The 26892-nt window shown below is 40.9% G+C and overlaps 1 protein-coding gene across 2 annotated transcripts in view; it reads right to left on the minus strand.

Moving 5' to 3' along the window:
• UCHL5 (ubiquitin C-terminal hydrolase L5) overlaps positions 1-26892 on the minus strand; it is a 180500-nt gene that overhangs the window by 11703 nt on the left and 141905 nt on the right. The window contains exons 8-10 of one of the 2 annotated variants that reach the window (XM_040407687.1): positions 21587-21689; positions 9204-9314; positions 4863-4961 (exon numbers count right to left, since the gene is read on the minus strand). In XM_040407687.1, coding sequence (XP_040263621.1) covers positions 4863-4961; positions 9204-9314; positions 21587-21689 — 313 coding nt within the window. The remainder of the gene's footprint in view (positions 1-4862; positions 4962-9203; positions 9315-21586; positions 21690-26892) is intronic. The other variant, XM_040407688.1, reaches the window with a different exon arrangement.

A 26892-nucleotide genomic window follows, 5' to 3' on the forward strand; every position in this document is an offset into this window, starting at 1 on the left:
CCCGCCACACTTTCCTGATTTTTATTTATTACAAATTTTGAAAACCATCTATCACTTTCTTTTCACGTCACACAAACTTTACTACTTTGTGTTGGTGTTATCACATAAAATTCCAATAAAAAACATTAATTTTGTGGGTTTAATGTGAAAAAATTTGGAAAAGTTCAAGGGGTTTGAATACGTTTTCAAGGCACTGTATGTTGTAAAATGGAAGAAATCAGGAACTGTTTGTCAATTAATTGTGAATAAGCCAATTGTATGGTTAATACTAAGAGCATAAAAATGTTGGAAGAAACATCTTTGCTGAAACAGTTCTGGTTTCAGAACTACTAGGGACTTTTAAAGCTGTATGACACATCACAGACAGGACCTGTCTATGATGTGAATCGTCTATTAGACAAGGCAGCATTTAAAACGGGCCAGGACACTTTATCAAATGCCTTTTCGGCACCTAAGCTTAATAATTGCGTGGGAAGGGTCTTTACAATCTCATGTCTCAAGTGTGGCAGCTAATTAGCTGCCTTGATGTTCTTAACAGAGTGCCTAGTCTTAGTGAATCCTCTCTGAGAAGGGTTTAAAATTCCAGGAAGAGTGTTTTGTAATCTATTAGAAAGGATTTTGCCAAGAACGTATAGCTGGTATTCAAAAAGGATATAGGCCTATATGACTGTGGGAGAGATAGGTCTTTATTGGGATTGGGAACCAGTATTGTCCTGGAATCTAAAAATAAGTCTACCATGGCATGTTGTGTGTATATGGCGTTGTACAGCTGAGTCGGTATAGGGACAATATCTGGAGTAAGCAGTTTGTAATATAAAGAGCCCATCAGGACCTGGGGCCTAGTCATAGGGCGAGGGGAAAAATCACAGTTTGCACCTCCCTTTCTGTGACAGCCCGCGTCTAGAGCTGTCATTTGCTCTCAGTAACAGTTGAAAGATTAAGAGAATCGACGAAGGAGGCTATCTTATTTGAGTCTGTTGGAGCAACCCTGTAAAGATCATCATAGTACGAGTGGAATTTATCTCTAATTTTCCCTTCCTCGGTAGCGTTACTTGCAGAAACGGGGCCGTACAAGAATGAATGTGTACATGTTTAGTAAGATTTTGATTTAAACGCCCCAGGAGGCGTCCCGGTCTGTTTGCTTCACTATAATATCTATTCTGATCCAGACGAGCCAGCCAGACTGCCTGACCTGGACAAATGATTCTAACATTTGTTTAGTTTCCTCATATAATCGTTTGGTTGAGGAGGGAGGAAAACGCATATAGGATTGTTGGCTTTAAGTAAGTCTCTGTGTATGTCAAAGAATTTTTCAGCCACCTTTTTAAGTTTCAAATGCACATAGTTATTGATATGACCTTTAAGGACCGCTTTGAGGTTACCCATAAGGCATCTTTCACACGAGCGTGAAGGATTGGCTCAGGATGCGTTCAGGGAAACTCGCATTATTTTGCAAGCAAGTTTAGTTAGTTTTGTCTGCGATTGCGTTCAGTTTTTTCAGAGCGGGAGCAATGCGTTTTGATGCGTTTTTTACGCGCGTGATAAAAAAAACCTGAAGGTTTATAAACAACAATCTCTTAGCAACCATCAGTGAAAAAAACGCAATGCATCCAGACTTGCTTCCGGATGCTATAAGTTTTTCACTGAAGCTCCATTCACTTCTATAGGGCCAGGGCTGTGTGAAAATGCAGAATATAGAACATGCTGCGATTTTCACACAAAGCAGAACTGATGCATGAAAAACAACGCTCATGTACACAGACCCATTGAAATGAATGGGTCAGGATTCAGTGCAGGTGCTATGCATTCACATCACGCATTGCACCCATGCGGAAAACTCGCTCGTGTGAAAGAGGCCTAAGAGTGGCAGATTATCTAAATGTTCAATATTAATCATCTGGCCCAGTGTATTTTGAGATAATCGTGAAACTGATGAGATTTATAAAAGATAAGTGGGAAACTTCCATAACCTAGTTTTAATTTGTGGGTGTAAGCCTTGTATGGTAATTGTGATGGGTGCACGATCCCAGATTGCAATTGCCAGGATCCAGTGTCGCTAACAGAGTTGAAAAGGGACACGGTCGTTAGCAGGAAGTCAAGTCTTGAGAAGCTAGCGTGTGCTGCTGTATAGAAGGTGTATTCTCAGGCGGGGGGTGTGTTGGATTCTCCATAGGTTGGAGAGATCTCTAGAGGACGGTCAAGGCGGATGCATTTAAGGTGGAGTTATCAAAAGCTGGGTATACAGTTGTGTTAAATCTCCCCAATAATTAGATTAAGATCCGACCTGGTTAAAAGAAGAGTATGAAGCCTAGCAAAGAAATCCGTGTTTATATTGTTAAGGGGCATAGATGTACAGTTTCCCCACTATTTGTACTTGCAGCAGTATGTATCTGCCTCCTCCTATTTCTCAATTTCTCCTCCATTGAAACCCCCAAGCCTCTGATAAATAGGATACCCCTTTAGAGGCAAAATCCGCTGAATAGAACCAGTCAAGCAGATCGCCACAGTCGGACTTCCGGAACATAGCATTCAGTGGGTTTCCTGTAAAAATAGGTATGGGATCCGGCGTAGGATCACTGATGCAGCAGCCAGCGTGTCCTGGCCAGTAGATATATAGCTTAGGCCAGGGAGGAGGTACAGGCTGTAGACTTTCTTCCCTGTGTGAATCCTCCTGCCAGGTGTTCCGAGGCAGTTCCATTGTACGAAAAATTTATAAATTTTGCTGGACTTTGCAGGATGGAAAAACGTGGTACACCACGCTGTCCTATCCTGAAGAGTCCTGAAAAATACGTATACATTAACGTTACGGCATCTGTCTGAGGCATCCATTAACTTATACTTTTTTTTTGTATACATTAAACGTATGACAAAAATTTTACCACCCTTACATGCACTTCCATTATTTTCGTTGTTCTACTTATCGACCTACCAGAACGACAGAACTAAATGGTGGTGTGAATGTGGCCTAAGAGGTGGGTATTTATGCATGGAACCGTTACTAGTCTAAATAACATAATGGATCAAAGCCAAGTGATAAAGTAGAGTCCAATATAACGGACCCTCCCTGTACTTTATCACTTTGCTATAATATCCTGTTGTGCATTTGCTACACACTGCACTACATCACAGTGGATGTACTGTATATAGTGCAGTATGTGATGATCAAACACTGCACTACATACATTACACACATCGATACATTGCTGCGCAGTCACCTTGTAGTGCACGTCAAACTGGATGTCCGGGCTCGGCTGTAGTTGTCCATCACTCTGTTACTCCATTTCTCTTCAGCCCCACTCTATGTTCACTGGTTCGAAGGCACAATGCTCCCCCTTACTCTCCTGATAAAGCAACTCCCGGTAACCAGCCCCTCCTCTTTACAGCTCCCGCCTGCTGCCAGACACGATACCAGCCCAGGCAACCTGCCCCAAACCAACCAATAGCAAAGCTCCTGCTGTATGGAGCTTTTTATTGGTTAGTGCAGGCACAGGGAGCATCGCTGTGTTGCCTGTGCCGTTCACAGCGCTTACTGCACTAATATAAGCAAGGAAAAGTCTAAGGCATATTGGTAGGCGTTAGACTTTTTTTTAGGGAGTAAAATAGCCTAAACACATGTCTATGACACTTGAACAGATGTTATTGGGACCTCTGAGTGCAGCTACTTTCTGAGAACCATTTTTACTTTTCTCTCTACCAAAGCTACTTATTTTTTGCAGGAAGAGTTGCCATTACCATTGGTACTATTTGAGGTAGATAAAACTTTTTGATTGCTTCTTATTTAGCTTTTTGGGAGGCAGGATGAAGAAAATGCAGAGCAATTACTCCATTAAACAGAATTTACCAATAACAATTGGTATTGGCGGCGAGAAGCAAGAAAGTCATCTTTTCGATTGCAGGCCTGGCAGAATGCACAACCCCTTTAAACCCTTAAGGACACAGGGCGTACAGGTTACTACTTAAAGAGACCTTTCATTACAATAAAAAAAAATCTAAACTAAGCATACAGACATGGAGAGCGGCGCCCAGGGATCTCCCTGCACTTACTATTATCCCTGGGCGCAGCTCCGTTCTCCCGGTATAGGCTCCGGTATCTTCAGATTTTTGGCTCAACTGGGAGGAGCCTGCCAGCGTCTCCTTCTCCCAGGCTGTAGCGCTGGCCAATCGCATTGCTCAGCTCATAGCCTGAGAGTTTTTTTTTCTCCAAGGCTATGAGCTGAGCGCTGCAATTGGCCAGCACTCCAGCCTGGGAGAAGGAGATGCCGGCAGGCTCCTACCAGTTGAGCCAAAAATCTGAAGATACCGGAGCCTATACGGGAGAAAGGAGCGGCGAACCAGGGATAATAGTAAGTGCAGGGAGATCCCTGGGCGCCGCCTCTCCATGTCTGTATGCTTAGTTTAGATTTTTTATTGTAATGAAAGGTCCTCTTAAAAGGATTTTTCACAAATTTTGGTAAATTTGGTATTTTTTTTATAACTAAAAATGAATTTTGACTCCATTTTACCAGTGTTCTGAAGTACAATATGTGCCGAAAAAACAATCTCAGAATGGCCTGGATAAGTCAAAGCGTTTAAAGTTATCACCACATAAAGTGACACTGGTCAGATTTCCAAAAAATGACCTGGTCCTTAAGGTGAAATAAGGCTGTGTCCTTAAGGGGTTAAGGACAAAACTAGATGTATCATTAAGGGGCTAAAAATAAACAAAGTGGGTATGTGACCGCATATGACATGAAAAATAAGCCAAAATACCAGAATTTTGGCATATGAGCATGTTAGGCTTAGATGTGTTTGGTGAACACATCTGTATATTTTCCTGTTATACACATTATATGCAAGTGATAGCATAAAATTATAGCACTTACTTTTTCTACGAGTGGTATTAACTGCTGATGCTCTGCTAATGTTTTCAACAATTCCATGATGAATGGAAGATAGTTGTGCTTCCTTCTAATATTCTCAATCTGGTAAAAAAAAAAATTGACTTATTAAATGATATTTCTATAAAATTATTAGCACATTTATTTTTCATGGCCATTTACAATAACCGAAAACCTACCCCTTCACGTTTTATTATAGATATGCCAGCCCCACCAGAAAAAAACTAACAAAAAACAACTAAGCCTGGAATAACAGCGACAATTTTAAAGAAGTTTTCCAAGTTTTTGTTTTTTTATTAATTTGGCAGAGAGCAGGGAACTTTAAAATATATTAGAAAAAAGATTTAACTTTTAAATATACTGCTTGTCTACACCACTCTGATCCCTACTAAATCTTTCTAAATCGCCAAAGGAAAATCCAGATTCAAGATTATTCTCTTGTCTGTTGTAAATCAAAATATGTCACTCTCTTTTCTTATTAAAAATCAGAGCTCTATCTGTAGAATTTAGGATATTGTTTTAAAGATGACCTGTCACCACAAAATGGGATGCAATCTGCAGGCAGCATGTTATAGATCAGGAGAAGCTGAGCAGATTTACATATATATTTTTCTGGGGGAAAAAAAAAAATCTGTAAAACTTGTAATATATACATTTAGATCTCTGGTATTTCTAATTTAAAGGCTATGTACACCTTCGGAGATATAAATGTATAAATTAAAAGTTTTACTGAATCGTTTCCCACAAAAATATAGTGCAGAAGGAACTGAGAAGATTGCATTACATTCTGTGGTGACAGGCCCTCTTTAAACAAATTAAATAATATTGGTCTGGCTCTGCTATTTAGCAGCAGAGTAGTAACCCTCAAGCTATTTTTTGTCTCAGACACCAGGCCACACAAACGGCTGACCCAGAAGTGTCCACACAAATTTACTGTCTATACAATTATAGGAGTCGCTTAACAGTATATTTCTGAAGGCTATACCATTACTGTTCATTCTTCTAACATTACAGCATAGTATTGTGACCTGACTCCTCTCCATATGGGCTTAAGCCCTTGCTGACAGAGCGATTTTCCATTTTTGCGTTTTTTTTTACTCCCTGTCCTTCTTGGAGCCATAGCTTTTTATTATTTTTCCGTTCCCATAGCCATGTGACTTTTTTGCAGGACAAACTGTACTTTCTAATGCTACCATTTAATATTGCATAGGTTGTAGTAGGAAGTTGGAAAAAAATTCTAAACGGGTTGGAATTGGAAAAAAAATGTAATTCAGACAGTGTTATGTGTTTTGTTTTTACTGTGCCGTAAAACTGACTTGTGCTCTTCATTCTCTGGGTAAGTAAGATTATGAAGATACCAAATTTGTATAGTTTTTCTTGCGATTTAATACTGAAACAAAAAAAAAAAGCTAAAAATTTTTTTCTTTTCATTACCATATTCTGACCCCCATAACTTTTTATAGTTACGTCATTACTGCCGGTCTCATACATTAGGCCCGGGTATCTGCTGTGTGAAACAGCAGGCACCCAGTTGCTAGCCATCTTTAAAGATGTTTTACAAAGCAGAGACCCGAGAGTAATGTATGCGATCTGCAGTAATGCTGATCGAGGGCATTTAACTCCTCAGATGCCATGGTCAAATGTAACCACTGCATGTAGGATCGCTAGAACTGGGAGCTGCGCAGTTCCCGGGCCGCCTTTCCCTAGCTGAGATCAGGGAAGACAGCCCGAACTGGTAATAGACCTAAACCTATACATGTAGTTACTAGTACAGTCGTGGCCAAAAGTTTTGAGAATTACATAAATATTGGAAATTGGAAAAGTTGCTGCTTAAGTTTTTATAATAGCAATTTGCATATACTCCAGAATGTAATGAAGAGTGATCAGATGAATTGCATAGTCCTTCTTTGCCATGAAAATTAACTTAATCCCAAAAAAACCTTTCCACTGCATTTCATTGCTGTCATTAAAGGACCTGCTGAGATCATTTCAGTAATCGTCTTGTTAACTCAGGTGAGAATGTTGACGAGCACAAGGCTGGAGATCATTATGTCAGGCTGATTGGGTTAAAATGGCAGACTTAACATGTTAAAAGGAGGGTGATGCTTGAAATCATTGTTCTTCCATTGTTAACCATGGTGACCTGCAAAGAAACGCGTGCAGCCATCATTGCGTTGCATAAAAATGGCTTCACAGGCAAGGATATTGTGGCTACTAAGATTGCACCTCAATCAACAAATTTATAGGCTCATCAAGAACTTCAAGGAAAGAGGTTCAATTCTTGTTAAGAAGGCTTCAGGGCGTCCAAGAAAGTCCAGCAAGCGCCAGGATCATCTCCTAAAGAGGATTCAGCTGCGGGATCGGAGTGCCACCAGTGCAGAGCTTGCTCAGGAATGGCAGCAGGCAGGTGTGAGCGCATCTGCACGCACAGTGAAGACTTTTGGAAGATGGCCTGGTGTCAAGAAGGGCAGCAAAGAAGCCACTTCTCTCCAAAAAAAACATCAGGGACAGATTGATCTTCCGCAGAAAGTATCTGGAATGGACTGCTGAGGACTGGGGCAAAGTCATTCTCCGATGAAGCCACTTTCGATTGTTTGGGGCATCTGGAAAAAGGCTTGTCCGGAGAAGAAAAGGTGAGCGCTACCATCAGTCCTGTGTCATGCCAACAGTAAAGCATCCTGAGACCATTCATGTGTGGGGTTGCTTCTCATCCAAGGGAGTGGGCTCGCTCACAATTTTGCCCAAAAACACAGCCATGAATAAAGAATGGTACCGAAACACCCTCCAACAGGAACTTCTTCCAACAATTCAACAACAGTTTGGTGAAGAACAATGCATTTTCCAGCACGATGGAGCACCGTGCCATAAGGCAAAAGTGATAACTAAGTGGCTCGGGGACCAAAATGTTGACATTTTGGGTCCATGGCCTGGAAACTCCCAGATCTTAATCCCATTGAGAACTTGTGGTCAATCCTCAAGAGGCGGGTGGACAAACAAAAACCCACTAATTCTGACAAACTCCAAGAAGTGATTATGAAAGAATGGGTTGCTATCAGTCAGGAATTGGCCCAGAAGTTGATTGAGAGCATGTCCAGTTGAATTGCAGAGGTCCTGAAAAAGAAGGGCCAACACTGCAAATACTGACTCTTTGCATAAATGTCATGTAATTGTCGATAAAAGCCTTTTAAACGTATGAAGTGCGTGTAATTATATTTCACTACATCACAGAAACAACTGAAACAAAGATCTAAAAGCAGTTTAGCAGCAAACTTTGTGAAAACTAATATTTGTGTCATTCTCAAAACTTTTGGCCACGACTGTATATTCCAATACTGGCCCGCAGATGGCAGCACAGCATTTGAATACACTGAATATTGTATTCTGTAATGTATAGATATGCATTACAGAATATAAGATGCAATCTAATGATTGCATGTTCTAGTCACCTAAAATTTACCATTCACCTCCTAAAAAAATTTAATAAAAATCAAAAAGTTGTTCAAACGTTTCAATAAAAACTACAGATCATCCTGCAAAAAAAAAAAAAAAAAGAGCCTTCACAAAGCTCTGTAAACTAAACTCTAAAAAAGTTATGGGGATCAGATTTATTTTTTCCAAAGTTATTCTTTTTCAGTATTAAATGTGGTATCGCCATAATCGTATTGACCTGGAGAATGAAGGTAACTGGTCTGTTTTATCGCATAAGGAACGCCGTAAAAACAAAACCTCCTACATTGTATGCAACCATAAATGGAGCCATTAAAAAGTACAACTTGTTCTGAAAAAATACAAGGCCTCATACGGGTATGTGAACGGAAAAATAAAAGTTATGGCTCTGGGAATGTAGAGAGTGAAAAACGAAAATGCAAAAATGGAAAATCCTGAATAGGTTAGACAGCAAATCACAAAGAAATGGTTTATGGGGCACAATTATTATAAGTTTGAATACCCAAACCCTTTTCAATGTATATAATGAAAAGCGCATTCATTTAATGGGTCAAAGATTCAAAGGAGTCATCTTCGTACTCAGTTTGACTGCTTTCTGTTTGTTTCCAGCTTTTCTGCCAGACAAAATAGAGCGGGAGAGTTATTCTGTTTGCAAAAAAGCCAAAAACAAATCAAAGGTATGTTAGAGATGAATATTTTTAACACCATTTGAGCTACTGAAGTGAATGTACCCTATGCAGTATACAGTTCAATACAGTTTTCAGGTTTTCAAATATACACCCCAACAGAAAGCTTAGGCTTAACACAGTGTGAACCCAGCATGAGGCTGTTAACAGAGTTATTTTAGCCTGCATAGATATAACTAAAATGAAATATCACCTTATATCTTTTAGTCTTCTGTTGTTCTTCTTCTAGCAGGAGTTGGTATTTAGCTATTTCAGACTGAATTGAGTTTACCAAACTGTTGTGGTCAGTTTCCATGGGTTCAATCTAAAATTCATAGAAAAAACATAACAAAACTTTAAAGGGTCACTGAGTCTTCAGAAAACTTTTGATATGTCACCGAGATTTTCTATAGTTTTGACAGGTGGGTGAAAGTGCTGAGAAACTTGTTAATTACTAGAACAAAGAGAGAAGTGCTCACATATCATGCTCTCTCCTCTCTCAGACCCCCATGAATCAAAACGTTTGATATGTCTCTATGACATTCAACATTGCAAATACAAGTAAGAAAACAATTCCAAGTGACCTGCGACCCCTAAATCATGGCAAAAGGTCACGTGACGCAGGGGGAGCATGTCACCGCTGCGGCCGCTAATTGGCTGTAGAGGTGTCAAACTAGAAGTGTACATCCACTGACCCGAGAAGAGTAGCGGAGGCTGGAGAGGACAGGAGCCAGCATCGGGAGCAGGCAGGTATGTTTCCCTTTGCTGGAATGCTGTTCCTCCCCCAAACATGCACAACCCCTTAGGAAAATGTTAACAGAAATGTATGTATATGGTGTACAATTTTTTTTTATTCTCAACTGTATCTAAGCACATTTTATCTTGAAGAGGAACTGCGACCTCTTGACAGGTCTGTTGTAGTAACTACTAACATTCTGCATGTAATAATTCTGGAGCATTTATTTTTAGGCCTATATTATTATGACTATGTTAGACAATTACACCTATTAGAATTGTATAAATAGCCAGCAGTAAAGTTCAACTGGGTGTTTACAGTTTCTGCTTTTTTTTTAAAAAAAAAAAATATTTTATAAAGGGGGGGAAGGGTGTAGGGGGGCTGATAGAGTTTGACACTGGCAGTATTAATGAGATAGATTCAGTGGAGGCACGGATCGGAAGCCCACAGAGGCACTACGAAGCGCTTCAGTGGGCTTTTGGGTCCGTGCTTCCACACCGCAATAATAGGACATGTCCTATCTTTTGCTGTATGTTGCAGATTGCAGGCCCATTCAAATCAATGGGTCTGCACCACAATACGGGATTTACAGGACGAGGCCTGTGCATTGCAGACCGCAATATGCAGGTCACTCTCTCTGTTTGGGTACACTGCAGGGTGCAGGAGGGGAAGACCACCCTTTGGCTTTTGCAGAGTGTATTTTGATGGATTGATTTACATGCACCATGTTGGTTTCAAACAGTCTCTGAGGTACCAGTACAGCCATCTTCTACTAACCGTACATTTTTAATTTTATCTCAGAGTGAAGGCTAATTTTTTGCGGGAGGAGTTGCCATCATCATTAATATTGTTTTGATGTACATAAGACTGACTGCTTGATATTATGTTTTTTGGGAGGCAAAGTGACCAAAAAACTGCTGCCCTGGCATAGTTTTTTATGGCGTTCACCTGATGGCATAGTTCAGTGATGCCCAACCTACGGCATGCGGCCCACGCAGTAATTGGAGATGGAGTTTGTGCACAGTTGCAGAAGAGACGCGCGGTGCCCGCCATTTCTAATTATACTATGGCACAGTACTATTATTAGATTTGCGGCAACTGAAGACCACATACCCCACACCTGTAGCAACAGATTCCCCACTGTACTCTCAACCAGGTATCATAGTACGTTGAAGGAGACAGTGAGGACCAGTCAGAAGGGAGCACGAGGTCTATGGAGTATGTGACTGGCGAGTTGTGGTAGTGGTGGGAAGTGATTGTACCTGAACCTTTTTTTAATTTTTTATATGTGATTACCATGTCTGGCGCCCGTGTGGGCCATCTGGGTTGCTCCACAGGAACCGTTCCTCACCAGCTTCGCAATATTAAAGAGGGGGAGAGGACTCAATTCTGCACCCCAGGCATTTCTGGAGAGAGAGTTTCCTGCATTTCACTCCTTAGTTTTGCTATGACCAGATATGTGCCCCCTTCACAGTAATAATGCCCAGATATGTGCCTCCTTCACATTACTAATGCTCAGGGGACTTCAACTTCTGACATGTAGCCTATACTGACAATTCACCTATCAGACAGTGCCTGTGGCAGTACTTATTAGGCTTCTGTAGCTGTCAGACCCAGAGGCCTTTGTAAGGCTGCCATAGCAACCATAAGCCCCCGAGATCCCATTCTGGGGAGCCAATAGGGTGAGAGAAGGACTTCCTTCCCTGTGTAAACACTTTACACTGTTGTGCACAATTATTAGGAGAGTATTTTGACCATATAATAATTTTTTGAATGTTTTCCAACTCCAAGCTTTATAAACTGGAATCAGATCAGGTGATGTGTATTTTTGTAATGAGGGAGGGTGTGGCCTAAGAGATCAAGACCCTATATCAAGGTGTGCATAATTATTCCTCTGGGAAAATGAACCAAAAAAAATAAAAAAATAAAACAAAAAAATAAACAATAATAATTAATTAACTCTGAAAAGCCAAAAATTGTTACAAGTCTTTCAGAGGGATGCAGCACTCTTGAAATTGCTAAAATATTGGGGCATGATCACAGAACCAAATGTTTTGTTGCAAATAGTCAACAGGATCGCGAGAAACAAGTTGAGAAAAAATAAATAAATAAAAAAGACACAAAGGTGTCTTGATGAAGGTGTTGCTGAAATGCGTTTTGGGGTGTGCAGTTCTCCTGAGGCGATTACTCTATTTATGGGCTATTGAGACTAAGGTGTATTTATGTAGGTTGTTGCGTTTCCGATAGAGCAGTGGCAATTTTTTCCCAGAGGGATATTTTTTTCCCAGAGGGATATTACTTTGTTCTGAGGAAGAGACCTTGTTTGAGATTCTGAATCCAACAGAGTACCCAGAAACCTTCTGCTTGTTGACGGAGTCAGGAAGTATTTTTTTTTAAGATTTATTAGCCAACCAAGGTCTGATAGATTTTCTAGGAAACAATTTGTGTCCCTGATGGCTTCTGCTTTTCAGTAGGCTATTATTGGAAAATCGTCCAAGTATGGTACGATGGTAATACCGCTTTCTCTTAAAAAGACAATCATCTCCACCACAAGTTTTGTGAATATTCTCGGGGCTGAAGATATGCCGAAAGGGAAAGCAGTATATTGAAAATGGTGGAGAATTCTTTGAATCTTTTCGCGCAAATTTTAAGTATTTTTGTGAACTTTGATATATTGGTATGTGGTAATAAGAGCCTTTTCAATCTATCAATGTTATGTAAGCTCCTTTTTATAATCAAGGGAACTATGGACGAAATTGGCTCCATTCTGAATCTTTTGTATGTGATAGACTTGTTTCGTAACTTTATATTTATTATGGTGCGGGAGGAACCATCAGGTTTTTTGACTGAGAATTTTTTTTAATAGAAACTTTTCCCTTTTTCGGGGTTCTGGGACCTTGACAATGACACTCTACCTGGATAAGTCAAACAACTACTATTTTTGACTGAATAACAGGGTTGTGAACCGTGACTTTTGGAGAGGTTGAAGAGAATTCTATTTTGAACCCTTGGCCTATGATGTTTAAGGGGAAGAAATCTCTTCAACCTTTCTCCCACTCTGGCATCATTGTTTATCACTGTATTTATTCTGAGGGTTAAGGAGGAACCCTCTTCCCCCTTTCTGATCACTACAGTGCCCCACTTTACCTTTCCCCCTGTAGGGTCTAGACTGGGAATTATAGGGACGAAAGGGCCTCTATCTTCAGGCAAACCCTTCTTTTTGTCTGCGGCTTTTTCTAATATTTTGTCTAACATTGGTCTCTTCACCGGAGAAAGCAATTGAAGACAGTTTAGCTTTAGAAGTCTTGTCGCCCGACCAAGACTTCATCCTCAAAGCTCGCCTAGCAGAGTTGGAAAGAGCTGCATTCTCTGCAGAAAATCGTATTGATTCAGCAGAGGCATCTGCCAGAAATGCCATGGCCGATTTTAGTAAGGGAATAGAATTTATTTCTTGCCTAGGAGCTTTGTTTTTAAGATGGTTCTCTAATTCATTCAGCCAGAAATACATGGCCCTTGCCACAGAAGTTGATGCAATATTGGTCTTGACCCTAAACATAGATGATTCCCAGGCCTTTCTTAGGAGGAAGTCAGCTTCACGTTCCATTGGGTTCGCGTAACTGCGATGAGTCTTCAAACGGTAAAGAAGTTTTCATGACCACCTTTGCCACTTGAGTATCAATTTTAGGAATCCAATTAAAGATTTTGTACGCAGATGGATCAAACAGTAATCGGTTTCTGAATTCCTGGGATACCCCCAATCTTTTTTCAGGATCTATCCACTCATCCAGAATCTTATCCTTAACATTTTCATTAATGGAAAATACTTTAGATTATTTGGAACATAAACCCCCCAAACATCTCATCCTGAACCGTGCAAGGTTTTTGAACATCTTCTACACTCATTGTAGTTTTTACTGCCAGGGCTCCAGATGGCGACCAAAATGATCGCTAATGTGACTTAGAATTGCAAAATGGCGACAAGACTTTGTAGTCTTGTCACCATTTGCGCCTAGACCTTCCGCTGCTCTTTCATCAAACATTACGGTTCACACATCGAATCTCCATCGCCAGCCCGGCCAGAATAGCAACAAACCTCATCCTCCAATCAGGTGTCCGGTCACATGCAGGTGAAAGACTTTGGATTCTGCTCACTGATTGGCTAATCTGGCACTCCTGTATTGTGATAGGCTGTCACCGATGGGTGGGCGGGGCTTGGGATGGTGGGCGTATCCGGTCACTATCAGGGCGCTTGTGTGAAGGTGAGGGAGCTGGGGCGGACACAGTGCCTGGGCTCTCAGTGCCTGGAGTGGGCGGGTTTGGACGGAGCACAGTGCTTGATCCCGTGCTGAAACTTCCTAAGGCAGCCAGTGGCTGGTGCAGGTACAGGTAGTGTTCTCCTGGGCAGTGCCCTGTGCAGGGGGTGGGCAGCAGGCCTGTAGTGGCAGCACATGTCTGCCCAGGCACCATGGCAGGGGGTCACCAAGGTATTCACCTGGCACTTTCATGGCATGCAGGGGGAAGGATCTTTAATTCTATGTATCTGTGTGACCAGGCTCTGAGGCTGCTGCAGTGGCCAGTCCTCAGTGTGACTTGTGGAGGAAGAGTAGTGGACAAGCAGGCGGGGAGGAAAGCTCAGTGAAAATCATGTGCAATATCCCAGGGAGTGAGTCACATTGCCCTGGCCTTGTGTGGAGAGCCTCCACTCCAAAGTATGTAATTGTCCTTCTTTTCCATCACACGCCAAGCTCCTTGTCTGTACAGATGTGCCATCACTAACTACTGTATACCTTATTATAGAGAAGCCATGGGGTAACGTGCCTAGTAGAGGGACTCCTGCCAGTCACAGACCGCTTGGCACTGACCCCCCCCCCCCCACCCCACTTGGGCCATTCCTTTCACCGTAGTTGTGCCCCAGGTCATTGAAGAACTGGTGAAGATATCTTCATCTATAGACTGCTAGGTGTCTGGGAACCCCTCCAATAATGAAAAATTGGCCCCATACCCTATGGCAGGGATGGCCAACCTGCGGCTCTCCAGCTGTTGTAAAACTACAATTCCCACCATATCCCGCTGATAGCTGTAGACTTTCTGGGCATGCTGGGAGTTGTAGTTTTGCAACAGCTGGAGAGTCTCAGGTTGGCCATCCCTGCCCTATAGAGCTCCCTGAAATAAATGCAGCAGCAGGTAGTGTATGCACCTGCCACCCCATTCCTTCTCTATTGGACTGCTGGGGATAGCTGAGGACAGTGCTTGGCTATTTCTGGTGGTCGCATAGAGAATAAATGTAGCGCCAAGGCGCATGCTCCACCAGCCTCTCCATTCATTTCGGGGTATGGGGCAGTCCCAGTGGTCAGAAATATAAAACTATCCTGTGGATTATCAGATTACCAGAATACCCTTTCAAAGGGGTTGGCCCATCTCGCACTTTGGTGGCATAGGATAGGTACGGCCCCCAAAGTGAACGAGGGCGCACCATGTATGCACGCCCACCCTGTATTGACTTTTATGGGAGTGCCGAAACTTCCTGGAACTTCCATAGAGGTGAATAGAGAGGTAATCATGCTTTCGTAGTTCACTGTCTATTCACTTCTATGGGAGTCCTGAAAATAGTCGAGAGCGCCTGCCGCACATGCGTGGTGTTATCTTCTTAATCCTCCACTATTTCTCCTCCATGTCCTCTGGAGGAGGATGGTGCATAAAAATGTTGTTTTTTTAGAAGGAGGAACCGGATGACTTTGGGCTCTAAAGGAGGCCAAGGAAGTTTTGATTTCTTCCTGGAACATGGTTTTAATTTCAGTCAAGATAGATGGTTGATCTTCCTTGATGAGATCACTGATGCAAGATTGGCATAGCTTCTTTTTATAATTCTCTGGGAGTCTTTTAGAACAAGTGGCACATTTCAGAGACTTAGATTTAATTCTAGCTGCCCAGCCTTAGCCACTGCAGCGGGAGGACAGAGGAGATTCCCAGGGTAAGCCTCGTATAAAAACAAAGGAATTTTGTGTGTTCCTGCCCCTAGAGGTCAAGGGTCAGTATGGTGGATGAAATGGAAAAACATACTTTTTGTGGTATGCAAATTATACCCTAGGTGCAACAAGGGGAGTGCTGTTACACCTCATTGTACCAAGTGGCTCTGCTCCCTGTCTGCTATGCTGTGCCCCCACCTCTTTGACTGATAGGCCATATAGACTCCTGGCCCTGAACACTCAGTGTACACGATGTACAGGGATAGAGTGTCTGGATGATCATTTTACCTACTAGTATGTGGTGACAGATGTCCTTTAACCCCTTCTACCCCGGGACAGTTTTCACTCTTCTGCCCAAGCCATTTTTTGCAAATCTGACATGTGTCACTTTGTGGTAATAGCTTTTCAACACTTTTACTTATCCAAGCCATTCTAAGACTGTTTTCTCGTGACACATTGTACTCATGATAGTCAAATTTGAGTCAAAAATGTTTACCTTTATTTGTGAAGAAATCCCAAATTTACCAAACATTTAGAAAAATTCCCAAATTTAAATTTCTCTACTTTTATAATAGATAGTGATACCTCATATAATAGTTATTACTTTACATTTCCCATATGTCTTCTTCATGTTTGGATCATTTTGAAAATTAAATTTTTTTTTTGGGGGGGGGGGGGGATGTTAGAATACTTAGGCTACTTTCACACTAGCGTTCAGAGAGGATCCATCTGGTGTCTGCACAGACGGATCCTCTCCTATAATGCAGACGTTTGGATCCGTTCAGAACGGATCCGTCTGCATTATAGTTTAGAAAAAATTCTAAGTCTGAAAGTTGTTCAGACGGATCTGTCCAGACTTTACATTCAAAATTGAGCCATATTGTGTCAACTTCAAACGGATCCGTCCCCATTGACTTACATTGTAAGTCTGGACGGATCCGTTTGCCTCCGGACGGCCAGGCGGACACCCAAACGTTGCAAGCTGCGTTCAGGGGTCCGTCTGCTGAGCGGAACGGAGGATGAACGCTGCCAGACTGATGCATTCTGAGCGGATCCGCATCCACTCAGAATGCATTGGTAGCTGGACGGATGCGTTCGGGGCCGCTTGTGAGACCCTTCAAACGGAGCTCACAAGCGGAGCCCCGACGCTAGTGTGAAAGTAGCCTTAGAAGTTTAGAAGCAAATCTTGAAATTTTTCAGAAAATTTCCAAAACCCACTTTTTAAGGATCAGTTCACGTCTAAAGTCATTTTGTGAGGCTTACATAATAGAAACCACCTAAAAATGACCCCGTTTTAGAAACTACACCCCTCAAGGTATTCAAAACTGATTTTACAAACTTTGTTAACCCTTAAGGTGTTCCACAAGAATTAATGGAAAATGGAGAGTACATTTTAGAATTTCACTTTTTTGTCAGATTTTAAATTTTAATAAATTTTTTCCAGTAGCAAAGCAAGGGTTAACAGCCAAACAAAACTCAATAATTATTACCCTGATTCTGTGGTTTACAGAAATACCCCACATGTGAACGTAAACTGCTGTATGGCCACACGGCAGGGCGCAGAAGGAAACTGCATATGGTTTTTGGAAGGCAGATTTAGCTGAACTGGTTTTTAGATGCTATGTCCCATTTGAAGCCCCCCTGATGCACCCCTACAGTAGAAACTCAAAAAAGTGACCACATTTTGGAAACTACAGGATAAGGTGCCAGTTTTATTGGTACTATTTTGGGGTACATATTTTTAATTGCTCTATATTATGTTTTTTGCGAGGCAAGGTAACCCAAAAAATGGCACGGTTTTTATTTTTTTATTTTTAACAACATTCACTTGACAGGTTAGATCATGCGATATTTTTATAGCGCAGGTTGTTACGGACGCAATGATATCAAATATGTCTACTTTCTATGTTTGTTTCAGTTTTACATAATAAAGCATTTTTGAAAAAAATAAATAAATGTTTTGCATCTCCATGTTCTCAACGCCCTATTTTTTTTATTTTTCTGCTGATCGTCTTGTGCAGGGGCTCGTATTTTGCAGCAAGAGTTGAAGTTTTTATAGGTACCATTTTTGGGTACATATGATTTTTTGATCATTCATTATTACACTTTATGAGGCAAGGGGACCAAAAAATTGGCTGTTTTGGTGCAGTTTTTATTTATTTATTTTTACAGTTTTTACCTGAGGGATTAGGTCATGTGACTTTTTATAGAGCAGATCGTTACGGACGTGGCAATACCTAATATGTCTACTTTTTCTTATTTAACTTTTACACAATAATAGCATTTTTGAAACCGAAATAATGATAGTCTGAGAGCCATAGCTTTTTAATTTTTGACCGATTGTAAGGTCAAATTTTTTGAGGGAGGAGGTGACGGTTTGATTGGTACTATTTTGGGCTGTATATGCCTTTTTGATCGCTAGGTGTTGCAATTTTTGTGATGTAAGGTGATAAAAATGGCCTTTTTATTTTTTTACACAGTTTTTATTTTATTTTTTTGACGGTGTTTACCTGAGGGGTTAGGTCATGTGATATTTTTATAGAGTTGGTTGTTACGGACGTGGCAATATCTAATATGTATATATTTTTTTATGCATTTCACTTTAGCACAATAATAGCAGTTTTGAAACAAAAAAATGATGTTTTTGTTTCTCCATGTTCTGAGAGCTATAGCTATTTTATTTTTTGACCGATTGTCTTAGGTAGTATATCATTTTTTTGCGGGATGAGGTGACTGCTATTTTTTTTATTTTCTGTAAATTTTGGATTTATTTTATATATCAATAAAGGTAAAACATAAACGTATATACATATTACCTTTAAAATGAAGTATAATGTGTCGCCAAAAGAATCTCAGAATCATTTGGATAAATAAAGTTATTAGCACATAAAATGTCTTAGGTAGTATATTATTTTTTGCGGGATGAGGTGACTGTTTTATTGATACCATTTTGTGGGACATATGCCTTTTTGATCGCTTGGTGTTGTGATGTAAGGTGACAAAAATCGCTTTTTTTTTTTTTACACCTTTTTTATTTTTATGGTGTTTATCAGACAGGGTGAATCATGTGATATATTTATAGAGCAGATCTCCTCTGCAATGCATTACAATACATCTGTATTGTAATGCATTGCCTGTTCGTGTACTACAGTGAGTAGTACACTAACAGGTTGCCTAGGAGACCCAGCCTGAGGCAGGTCTCGATGCCGTGCAAGGCATTGGGCAGCCTCTGCACGGCATCGGGCTGCCTTCTGACACATCCGGTCCCCGCCACAGCAGTGCGGGGACTCGATGTGCTCCCTCACCCGACACAAACCGCTCAGGTGCCCACCCAATCATCATGACGTACTATTACGTCATGTGTCGGGAAGAAGTTAAAAAAAATTTGGGATTTGGAAATTTTCTTGAAAATTTTTAAAATTGGTTCTAAAATATCCGTCTTAAAAGCAGAGAAATTCAAAACTTAGAAAATTGCTATTTTTTTTTTCTGTAAATTTGGGATTTATTTTATTTATAAATAAAAGGTAAAACATAAACGTATATACATATTGCCTTTAAAATGAAGTATAATGTGCCACCAAAAGAATCTCAGAATCACTTGGATAAATAAAGTTATTAGCACATAAAATGTCAGATTTGCAAAATTTGGCTCCATCCAAAAGGTGAAAACTGGCTGTGTCTGGAAGGGGTTAATGCTCATGAAAATGTATAGCATTCTTATTCTATCTTTTAGATTGTTCTCTTCCCTACATGGCAGTGATACATATAGAAATACAATGCTAAAGAGAGTCATTTTGTGGTGTTAGTTTTCAAAACTTAAAGGGAATCTGTCACTAGCAATTTACCCAATTTTTTTTTTCATGAATCCATGTTTAACAGAGTACCTTTTTTCCATCTGTCTGATTCTTTTGATTGTCAGTCTTGTCATTTCTTCAAAAAATCGATTCTTGTGATATGTAAATGACGCTGTAAGGAGCCCAGAGGGGCGTTCTTCTTTCTCCACGGTGCCCAGGAACGCCCCTCTGAAGTGCCGTGCCCGCCGAAATTTCAAATCTAATAACGCCTCCAAGTTCATCTAAATCCCCTCCCATAGGCGCGGCTAAGTGCTCAACACCCCCCCTCCTCAGCGCCGCGCTCTGCGGCAAACACCCCGATCCTCCTCTCGCCGGCATCCCAAATCCCGCGCAGGTGCAGTGCCGTCACTCATCTCATCATAGCGCAGGCAATCGCCGACACTGCGCCTGCGCGGGATTTGGGATGCCGGCGAGAGGAGGATCGGGGTGTTTGCCGCAGAGCGCGGCGCTGAGGAGGGGGGGTGTTGAGCACTTAGCCGCGCCTATGGGAGGGGATTTAGATGAACTTGGAGGCGTTATTAGATTTGAAATTTCGGCGGGCACGGCACTTCAGAGGGGCGTTCCTGGGCACCGTGGAGAAAGAAGAACGCCCCTCTGGGCTCCTTACAGCGTCATTTACATATCACAAGAATCGATTTTTTGAAGAAATGACAAGACTGACAATCAAAAGAATCAGACAGATGGAAAAAAGGTACTCTGTTAAACATGGATTCATGAAAAAAAAAATTTGGGTAAATTGCTAGTGACAGATTCCCTTTAAAGAGTAACTAAACCTTTGCATCAACTGGCAATATGATGTCCCTAATGACCTAAAAACATTTTCTAATATACTTTATTTATTAATTTTGTATTTTACTTAATTTTTTTTCCTTACCTAAAGTGCACCATTCACTGTACAGCTCAGCGGTGTATGGAGTAAAGTGAGAAAATTTATAAACAGGTCCGCAGCAGCACTGTGAGTACAGGCAGGAGCGTATATTGCTGCTCCTGCCTGTACCACCCAGAGGATTACTAATTCCTGGCATAGCACATGGGTACCCTGTATGTATCCATGTACTATGCCAGGATTAACTGAATTGAGCGGGCTCCTGCCTGCTCCGCTAAGCTAATAGAACTGCATGTCAGCTCTTAGCTTAGCGAAGCAGGCAGAAGCCCGCTCAATTCAGTTAATCCTGGCATAGTACATGGGTACAGGATACCCATGTGCTATGCCAGAAGTTAGTAATCCTCCAGGGGGCATAGGCAGGAGCAGCAATATGCGCTGCTGCAGCCCCAGTCATAAATTTCACACTCCGTACACCGCTGAGCTGTCAGATGCCATGGTCAAACCTGACCAGGGTTTCTGAGCGCGTGAAAAACCGTAATATAAAAATAAAAAATAAAAATCATGGGTATCGCAGCGTGTGAAAATGCCTGTACAGCTTTCAACTTTTTTGTCGCTTCTCCTCCTACATATTTTTTTATAAAAAGTGATCAAAAAGTCGTACACACCCCATAATGATATCAATGAAAAGTACAGATCGCCCCACTAAAAAAATTGCCGTCCCACAGCTCCGCACACATAACTACAAAAAAGTTATAGGGGTCATAATATGGGGGATGAAAAAAAGATTTTTTGCCAGTTTATTTATTTTCAGTATCAAAACGCAAGAAAAACTATACGTATGTAATATCGCCGGATTCGTACTGATCTTGAGAATAAAGAGCCACACAGTTAACGCCAGTGAATATTACCAGTATCGGAGGTGACTAGCTCTGTCCAATCAGTGCTGCCAGCGGCAGACTGTGCAGGGACACCCGCCAACTGATAAAACCCATCTGTACCGTTACTGCAAACTGCTGGAAATTCATTCATAAACTTCTAGTAGAAATAACAAAAGGTCATAAGAATAGATACTCCAGAATTGTTAGTACATCTGGAATGCAAGTAGCTACTACAACAGACATGTCTGGAGGGCGACAGGTGCTCTTTAATACAATAATAAATGTAACTTTCATGTGTATTTTTAACAATTGTTTGAAGAACGTGCTCTGTACAGACCTCTGAAAGCTGTTCCTGTAATTCAGAAATTTTCTTTTCATATATTTTCTTCCTGTCTGAAACAATTGCCATCAAATTGAATCGTATCTCCCCTTCACAATACCTGTATACAGAGGGAAGAAATGTACATTTTCAATAACTACTAGAATTGTCAAGCCATAAGTTCCAAACTAATGTGCCACTACATAGCAACCAGATTTTATAGTGACTCCAGCTAAGGATTATTTCAAAATTTACTTTCCTCTTAGGGTACATGCACACGTTCAGGATTCATGTGCGGAGCATCCGCACTGAAATCCACAGGTGTTCGCAGGCAAATCTGTGCGGTCAATACTAAGTGAATGAAGAAAATCCGGTCAGGAAAAATAAAATAAATTGACATGCTGTGGATTTTAAAATCCGCACCGCAGGTCAAAATCCGCGTGGAAAAAATCCACATTGTGTGCACTGAGAATTTCTAATTCTCATAGAATACAATGTACATGACCTACAGGTAAAAAAAAAAAAAAAAAAAGGTAAGATTTGTTTGATTTAAAGTTACAAATTTATTTTTTTATTTTTTTCTCCTCTTTAAAATGGCAGACTTGGTTCAGTGCAGGAATTGTTGTGCATTTATTTCATGTTCCACTCTTTGGAGATTCGGATGCTGTCAGATCTGTAGACAGTTCTCCTTACTGCAGCAGGAAATTGCATTTTTGAAAGCTGAAATATTTAAATTATCTGTTAAACAAACTCCAGCTAGGACTGCTGCAATGCCACTGCCACAGAGGACCCCCAGAAATGGCAGATGGGTTAATGTAGGTTCTGGAAGTCTTAGAGTGGTGGATAGAAGACATGTCCCACAGTCGGTGGTTCTCCATAATTCATTTGCAGCACTCTCAGAATGTAAGGACAACATGGATATGGACTCAAGCACAGAGGGTGAGAAACCATCGACTCCTATGTCTAATGTATGCAACAAAAAAGATAAAGTGAAGTCTCAAAGGATGCAGCTGTTGCTGGGTGATTCAATCATAAGAAGTGTGGAGCTTAAAGAAAATGGTTTTGTGAGATGTCTCCCTGGGGCTACTGCTAGAAGAGATAGAAGACGTATTATTAATATTGTTAAGCAAGCAAAGCAGGAAGGGGACGTGGATGTTCTTGTCCATCTAGGGACAAATGACCTGGCTTGCAATGAAGTGTCAGAGGTGAAAAAAATCTTTTATCACACTTGGTAATGACGTACAGGATTTTGCATCCACCATTTCATTTTCTGAAGTTCTGCCTGTGCATAATGTTCAGAATGATAGGCAGAGGCGCATAAAGGAGTTCAACATATGGCTTGGTAAATGGTGTCAAGAGCAAGGATTTGGCTTTGTTTCTCATGATAGCTCTACTTGGAATAGAAAGGAACTGTACAAAAAAGATGGTTTGCATCTTTCTCTCAAAGGAACAAATGTACTTAGTGAACAACTCCAAGAATTTGCGAAAGAGTATTTAAACTAGGAAGGGGGGGCAAAAGAGTGAAAATAAAAGAGTCCAATTGCCCCCCGAAACAATGCCAGAACAGGCCAGAAGCACTGAGGTTAAGAAATGATAAGCTCAGAGTCCTGTCTACAAATGCTCGCAGTTTAGGTAAAAAAATCAATGAACTTGGGTCAATAATGGCATCTGAGAATGTAGATTTAGTGGCTGTTACGGAGACATGGTTTAATGAAAGAAATGACTGGGACTTAACCATACCAGGGTACTCTTTATACAGAAGAGACAGAGAAGGCAAGAAAGGAGGAGGAGTGGCCCTGTATGTGAAAGATAGCATTAAATCTAACCTAATACAAGTTGGTGAGGCCAACATAGAGTCAGTTTGGGTTACGTTGCAGTTTGCTAACCATGCAGTAACTCGTGTAGGTGTGATATATAGACCACCTGGTCAAGTTAAAGAACTAGATGATCTACTAGTTGAAGAAATAGCTAAAATGACAATGAAAGGAGAAGTTATCATTATGGGAGATTTCAATCTTCCAGATATAAACTGGAAAACCAAAATAGCAAGTTCTACCAGGAGTACAGATATTCTAAATTCCCTACTGGGGTTATCTCTACAACAAGTGGTTGAGGAGCCAACCCGGAGGGAGGCCATTTTGGATTTGGTATTCACAAATGGGGATTCGGTATATGATGTCATTGTAGGCGAAACCTTGGGATCTAGTGATCACCAGTCAGTGTGGTTTAATATAAGAACTGTGAAAGAGTCCCACCACACAAAAACAAAAGTTTTAGATTTTAGAAAAACAGACTTTTCAAAAATGAAATTAGTCATAAATGAGTCCTTATCAGACTGGAACGGATTACATGGAGTCCAGGAGAAATGGGACTACTTAAAAGGTGCATTATTGAAGGCAACAGAAAATTGCATTAGACTCGTCAGTAAAAGCAAAAAAAGGAGGAGACCAATGTGGTACTCAGCAGAAGTGGCCCAAATCATTAAAAATAAAAAGCTAGCATTTTGTAATTATAAAAAAACCCAGAGCAATGAAGATAAGGAAATCTACAAGATTAGGCAGAGAGAGGCCAAGCAAGTTATAAGAACTTCTAAAGCGCAGGCAGAAGAAAAACTAGCTCAGTCTATGAAAAAAGGGGATAAGACATTCTTCAGATATATAAATGAAAAAAGGAAATTAAAACAAGGAATAACTAAATTAAAAACAAAGGACGGAAGGTATGTAGAAGAGAATAAAGGGCTAGCCGACTGCCTTAATGAATACTTCTGTTCAGTTTTTACAAAAGAAAAAGGAGAAGGACCTCCACTAGAAAGAATGACTATTAAATCGTTTGATGCATGTATCTTTACAGAGGAAGATGTTCTAAGTTTGCTGTCTAAGGTGAAGACAGATAAGTCACAGGGGCCTGATGAGATACAGTGTCACACATCTGGTATCTCCGTACTCAGGAGAAGGTGGGGAATGTGTTTTGGGGTGTCTTTTTACATATACCCATGCTGGGTGAGATAAATATCTTGGTCAAATGCCAACTTTGTATAAAAAAATGGGAAAAGTTGTCTTTTGCCAAGATATTTCTCTCACCCAGCATGGGTATATGTAAAATGACACCCCAAAACACATTCCCCACCTTCTCCTGAGTACGGAGATACCAGATGTGTGACACTTTTTTGCAGCCTAGGTGGGCAAAGGGGCCCATATTCCAAAGAGCACCTTTCGGATTTCACAGGTCATTTTTTTACAGAATTTGATTTCAAACTACTTACCACACATTTGGGCCCCTAGAATGCCAGGGCAGTATAACTACCCCACAAGTGACCCCATTTTGGAAAGAAGAGACCCCAAGGTATTCGCTGATGGGCATAGTGAGTTCATAGAACTTTTTATTTTTTGTCACAAGTTAGTGGAATATGAGACTTTGTAAGAAAAAAAAAAAAAAAAAATCATCATTTTCCGCTAACTTGTGACAAAAAATAAAAAGTTCGATGAACTCACTATGCCCATCAGCGAATACCTTAGGGTGTGTACTTTCCGAAATGGGGTCATTTGTGGGGTGTTTGTACTGTCTGGGCATTGTAGAACCTCAGGAAACATGACAGGGGCTCAGAAAGTCAGAGCTGCTTCAAAAAGCGGAAATTCACATTTTTGTACCATAGTTTGTAAACGCTATAACTTTTACCCAAACCATTTTTTTTTTACCCAAACATTTTTTTTTTATCAAAGACATGTAGAACAATAAATTTAGAGCAAAATTTATATATGGATGTCGTTTTTTTTGCAAAATTTTACAACTGAAAGTGAAAAATGTCATTTTTTTGCAAAAAAATCGTTAAATTTCGATTAATAACAAAAAAAGTAAAAATGTCAGCAGCAATGAAATACCACCAAATGAAAGCTCTATTAGTGAGAAGAAAAGGAGGTAAAATTCATTTGGGTGGTAAGTTGCATGACCGAGCAATAAACGGTGAAAGTAGTGTAGGTCAGAAGTGTAAAAAGTGGCCTGGTCTTTGAGGGTGTTTAAGCACTGGGGGCTGAGGTGGTTAAGTAGGGTCTCATTTTTTGCGGGATGAGATGATGGTTTGATTTGCACTATTTTGGGGTGCATATGACTTTTTGATCGCTTGCTATTACACTTTTTGTGACGTAAGATGACAAAAAATGGCTTTTTTTACACCGTTTTTTTTTTTTTTTTTTACGGTGGTCACCTGAGGGGTTAGGTCATGTGATATTTTTATAGAGTCGGTCGATACGGACGCGGCGATACCTAATATGTATACTTTTTTTAAATTTATTTAAGTTTTACACAATGATTTCATTTTTGAAACAAAAAAAATGATGTTTTAGTCTAAGAGCCATAGGTTTTTCAGTTTTTGGGCGATTATCTTGGGTAGGGTATTTTTGCGGGATGAGATAACGGTTTGATTGTTACAATTTTGGCGTACATGCGACTTTTTTGATCACTTTAATTACCTTTTTTTGGGAAGTAAGGTGGGCAAAATTTCAGTTTCATCATAGTTTTTTATTTTTTTGGCGTTCACTGTTCGGGTAAAGTAACATGACCGTTTTATAGATCAGGTCATTACGGACGCGGCGATACCAAACATGTGTAGGGAATTTCATTTTTTTCATTTTTAATCAGTGACAAATGTGTTTTTTGATTTTTACTTTTCTTTCACTTTTTTTGACTTTTTTTTTGACCCAGACCCACTTGGTTCTTGAAGATCCAGTGGGTCTGATGTCTGTATAATACAGTACTGTACTCTATATAGTGTACTTCACTGTATTTTACTTACACTGAACAGATCTATGCCTTCAGCACAGATCTGTTCAGCACCATGGACAGCAGGATGCCTGAGACGGCGTCCTGTTGCCATGGGAACCTACCCTGTCTGCTCAGTACTGGTCAGAACTTCGCAGACGGGGAAGGGTAAGGACAGGGCTGTCTGGGGGCTCTCTCCCTCTCCATCGGGGGGCTGCAAAGGCACAGCAGCCCCCGATGGGAGAGGGAGCTCCCTGAGCCGTTAACCTTTTCCATACAGCGGTCCGTACGGACCGCTGTATGGAAAGGGTTAAACGGCTGACATCGCATCACCGATGTCAGCCGTTTATACCAGGGTGCCAGCACCCTGGTATACCCACTGTACACCAACGATTATTCAATGGGAGGCAGGCGGGGGATCGCGATCCCGCCTCCCGCACCGCCCGCAACCCCCCCCTGCACCTCCCACCAGGATAAAATCATTCAGAGGTGCAGGGGGGGTGATAAATATATATTTTCGCCACACTAAAGTTTCTGATCGCCGCGGTCAGGGACCGCGGGGATCAGAA

Source organism: Bufo bufo, chromosome 9, assembly GCF_905171765.1.
Source record: "Bufo bufo chromosome 9, aBufBuf1.1, whole genome shotgun sequence".
NCBI lineage: Eukaryota > Metazoa > Chordata > Amphibia > Anura > Bufonidae > Bufo > Bufo bufo.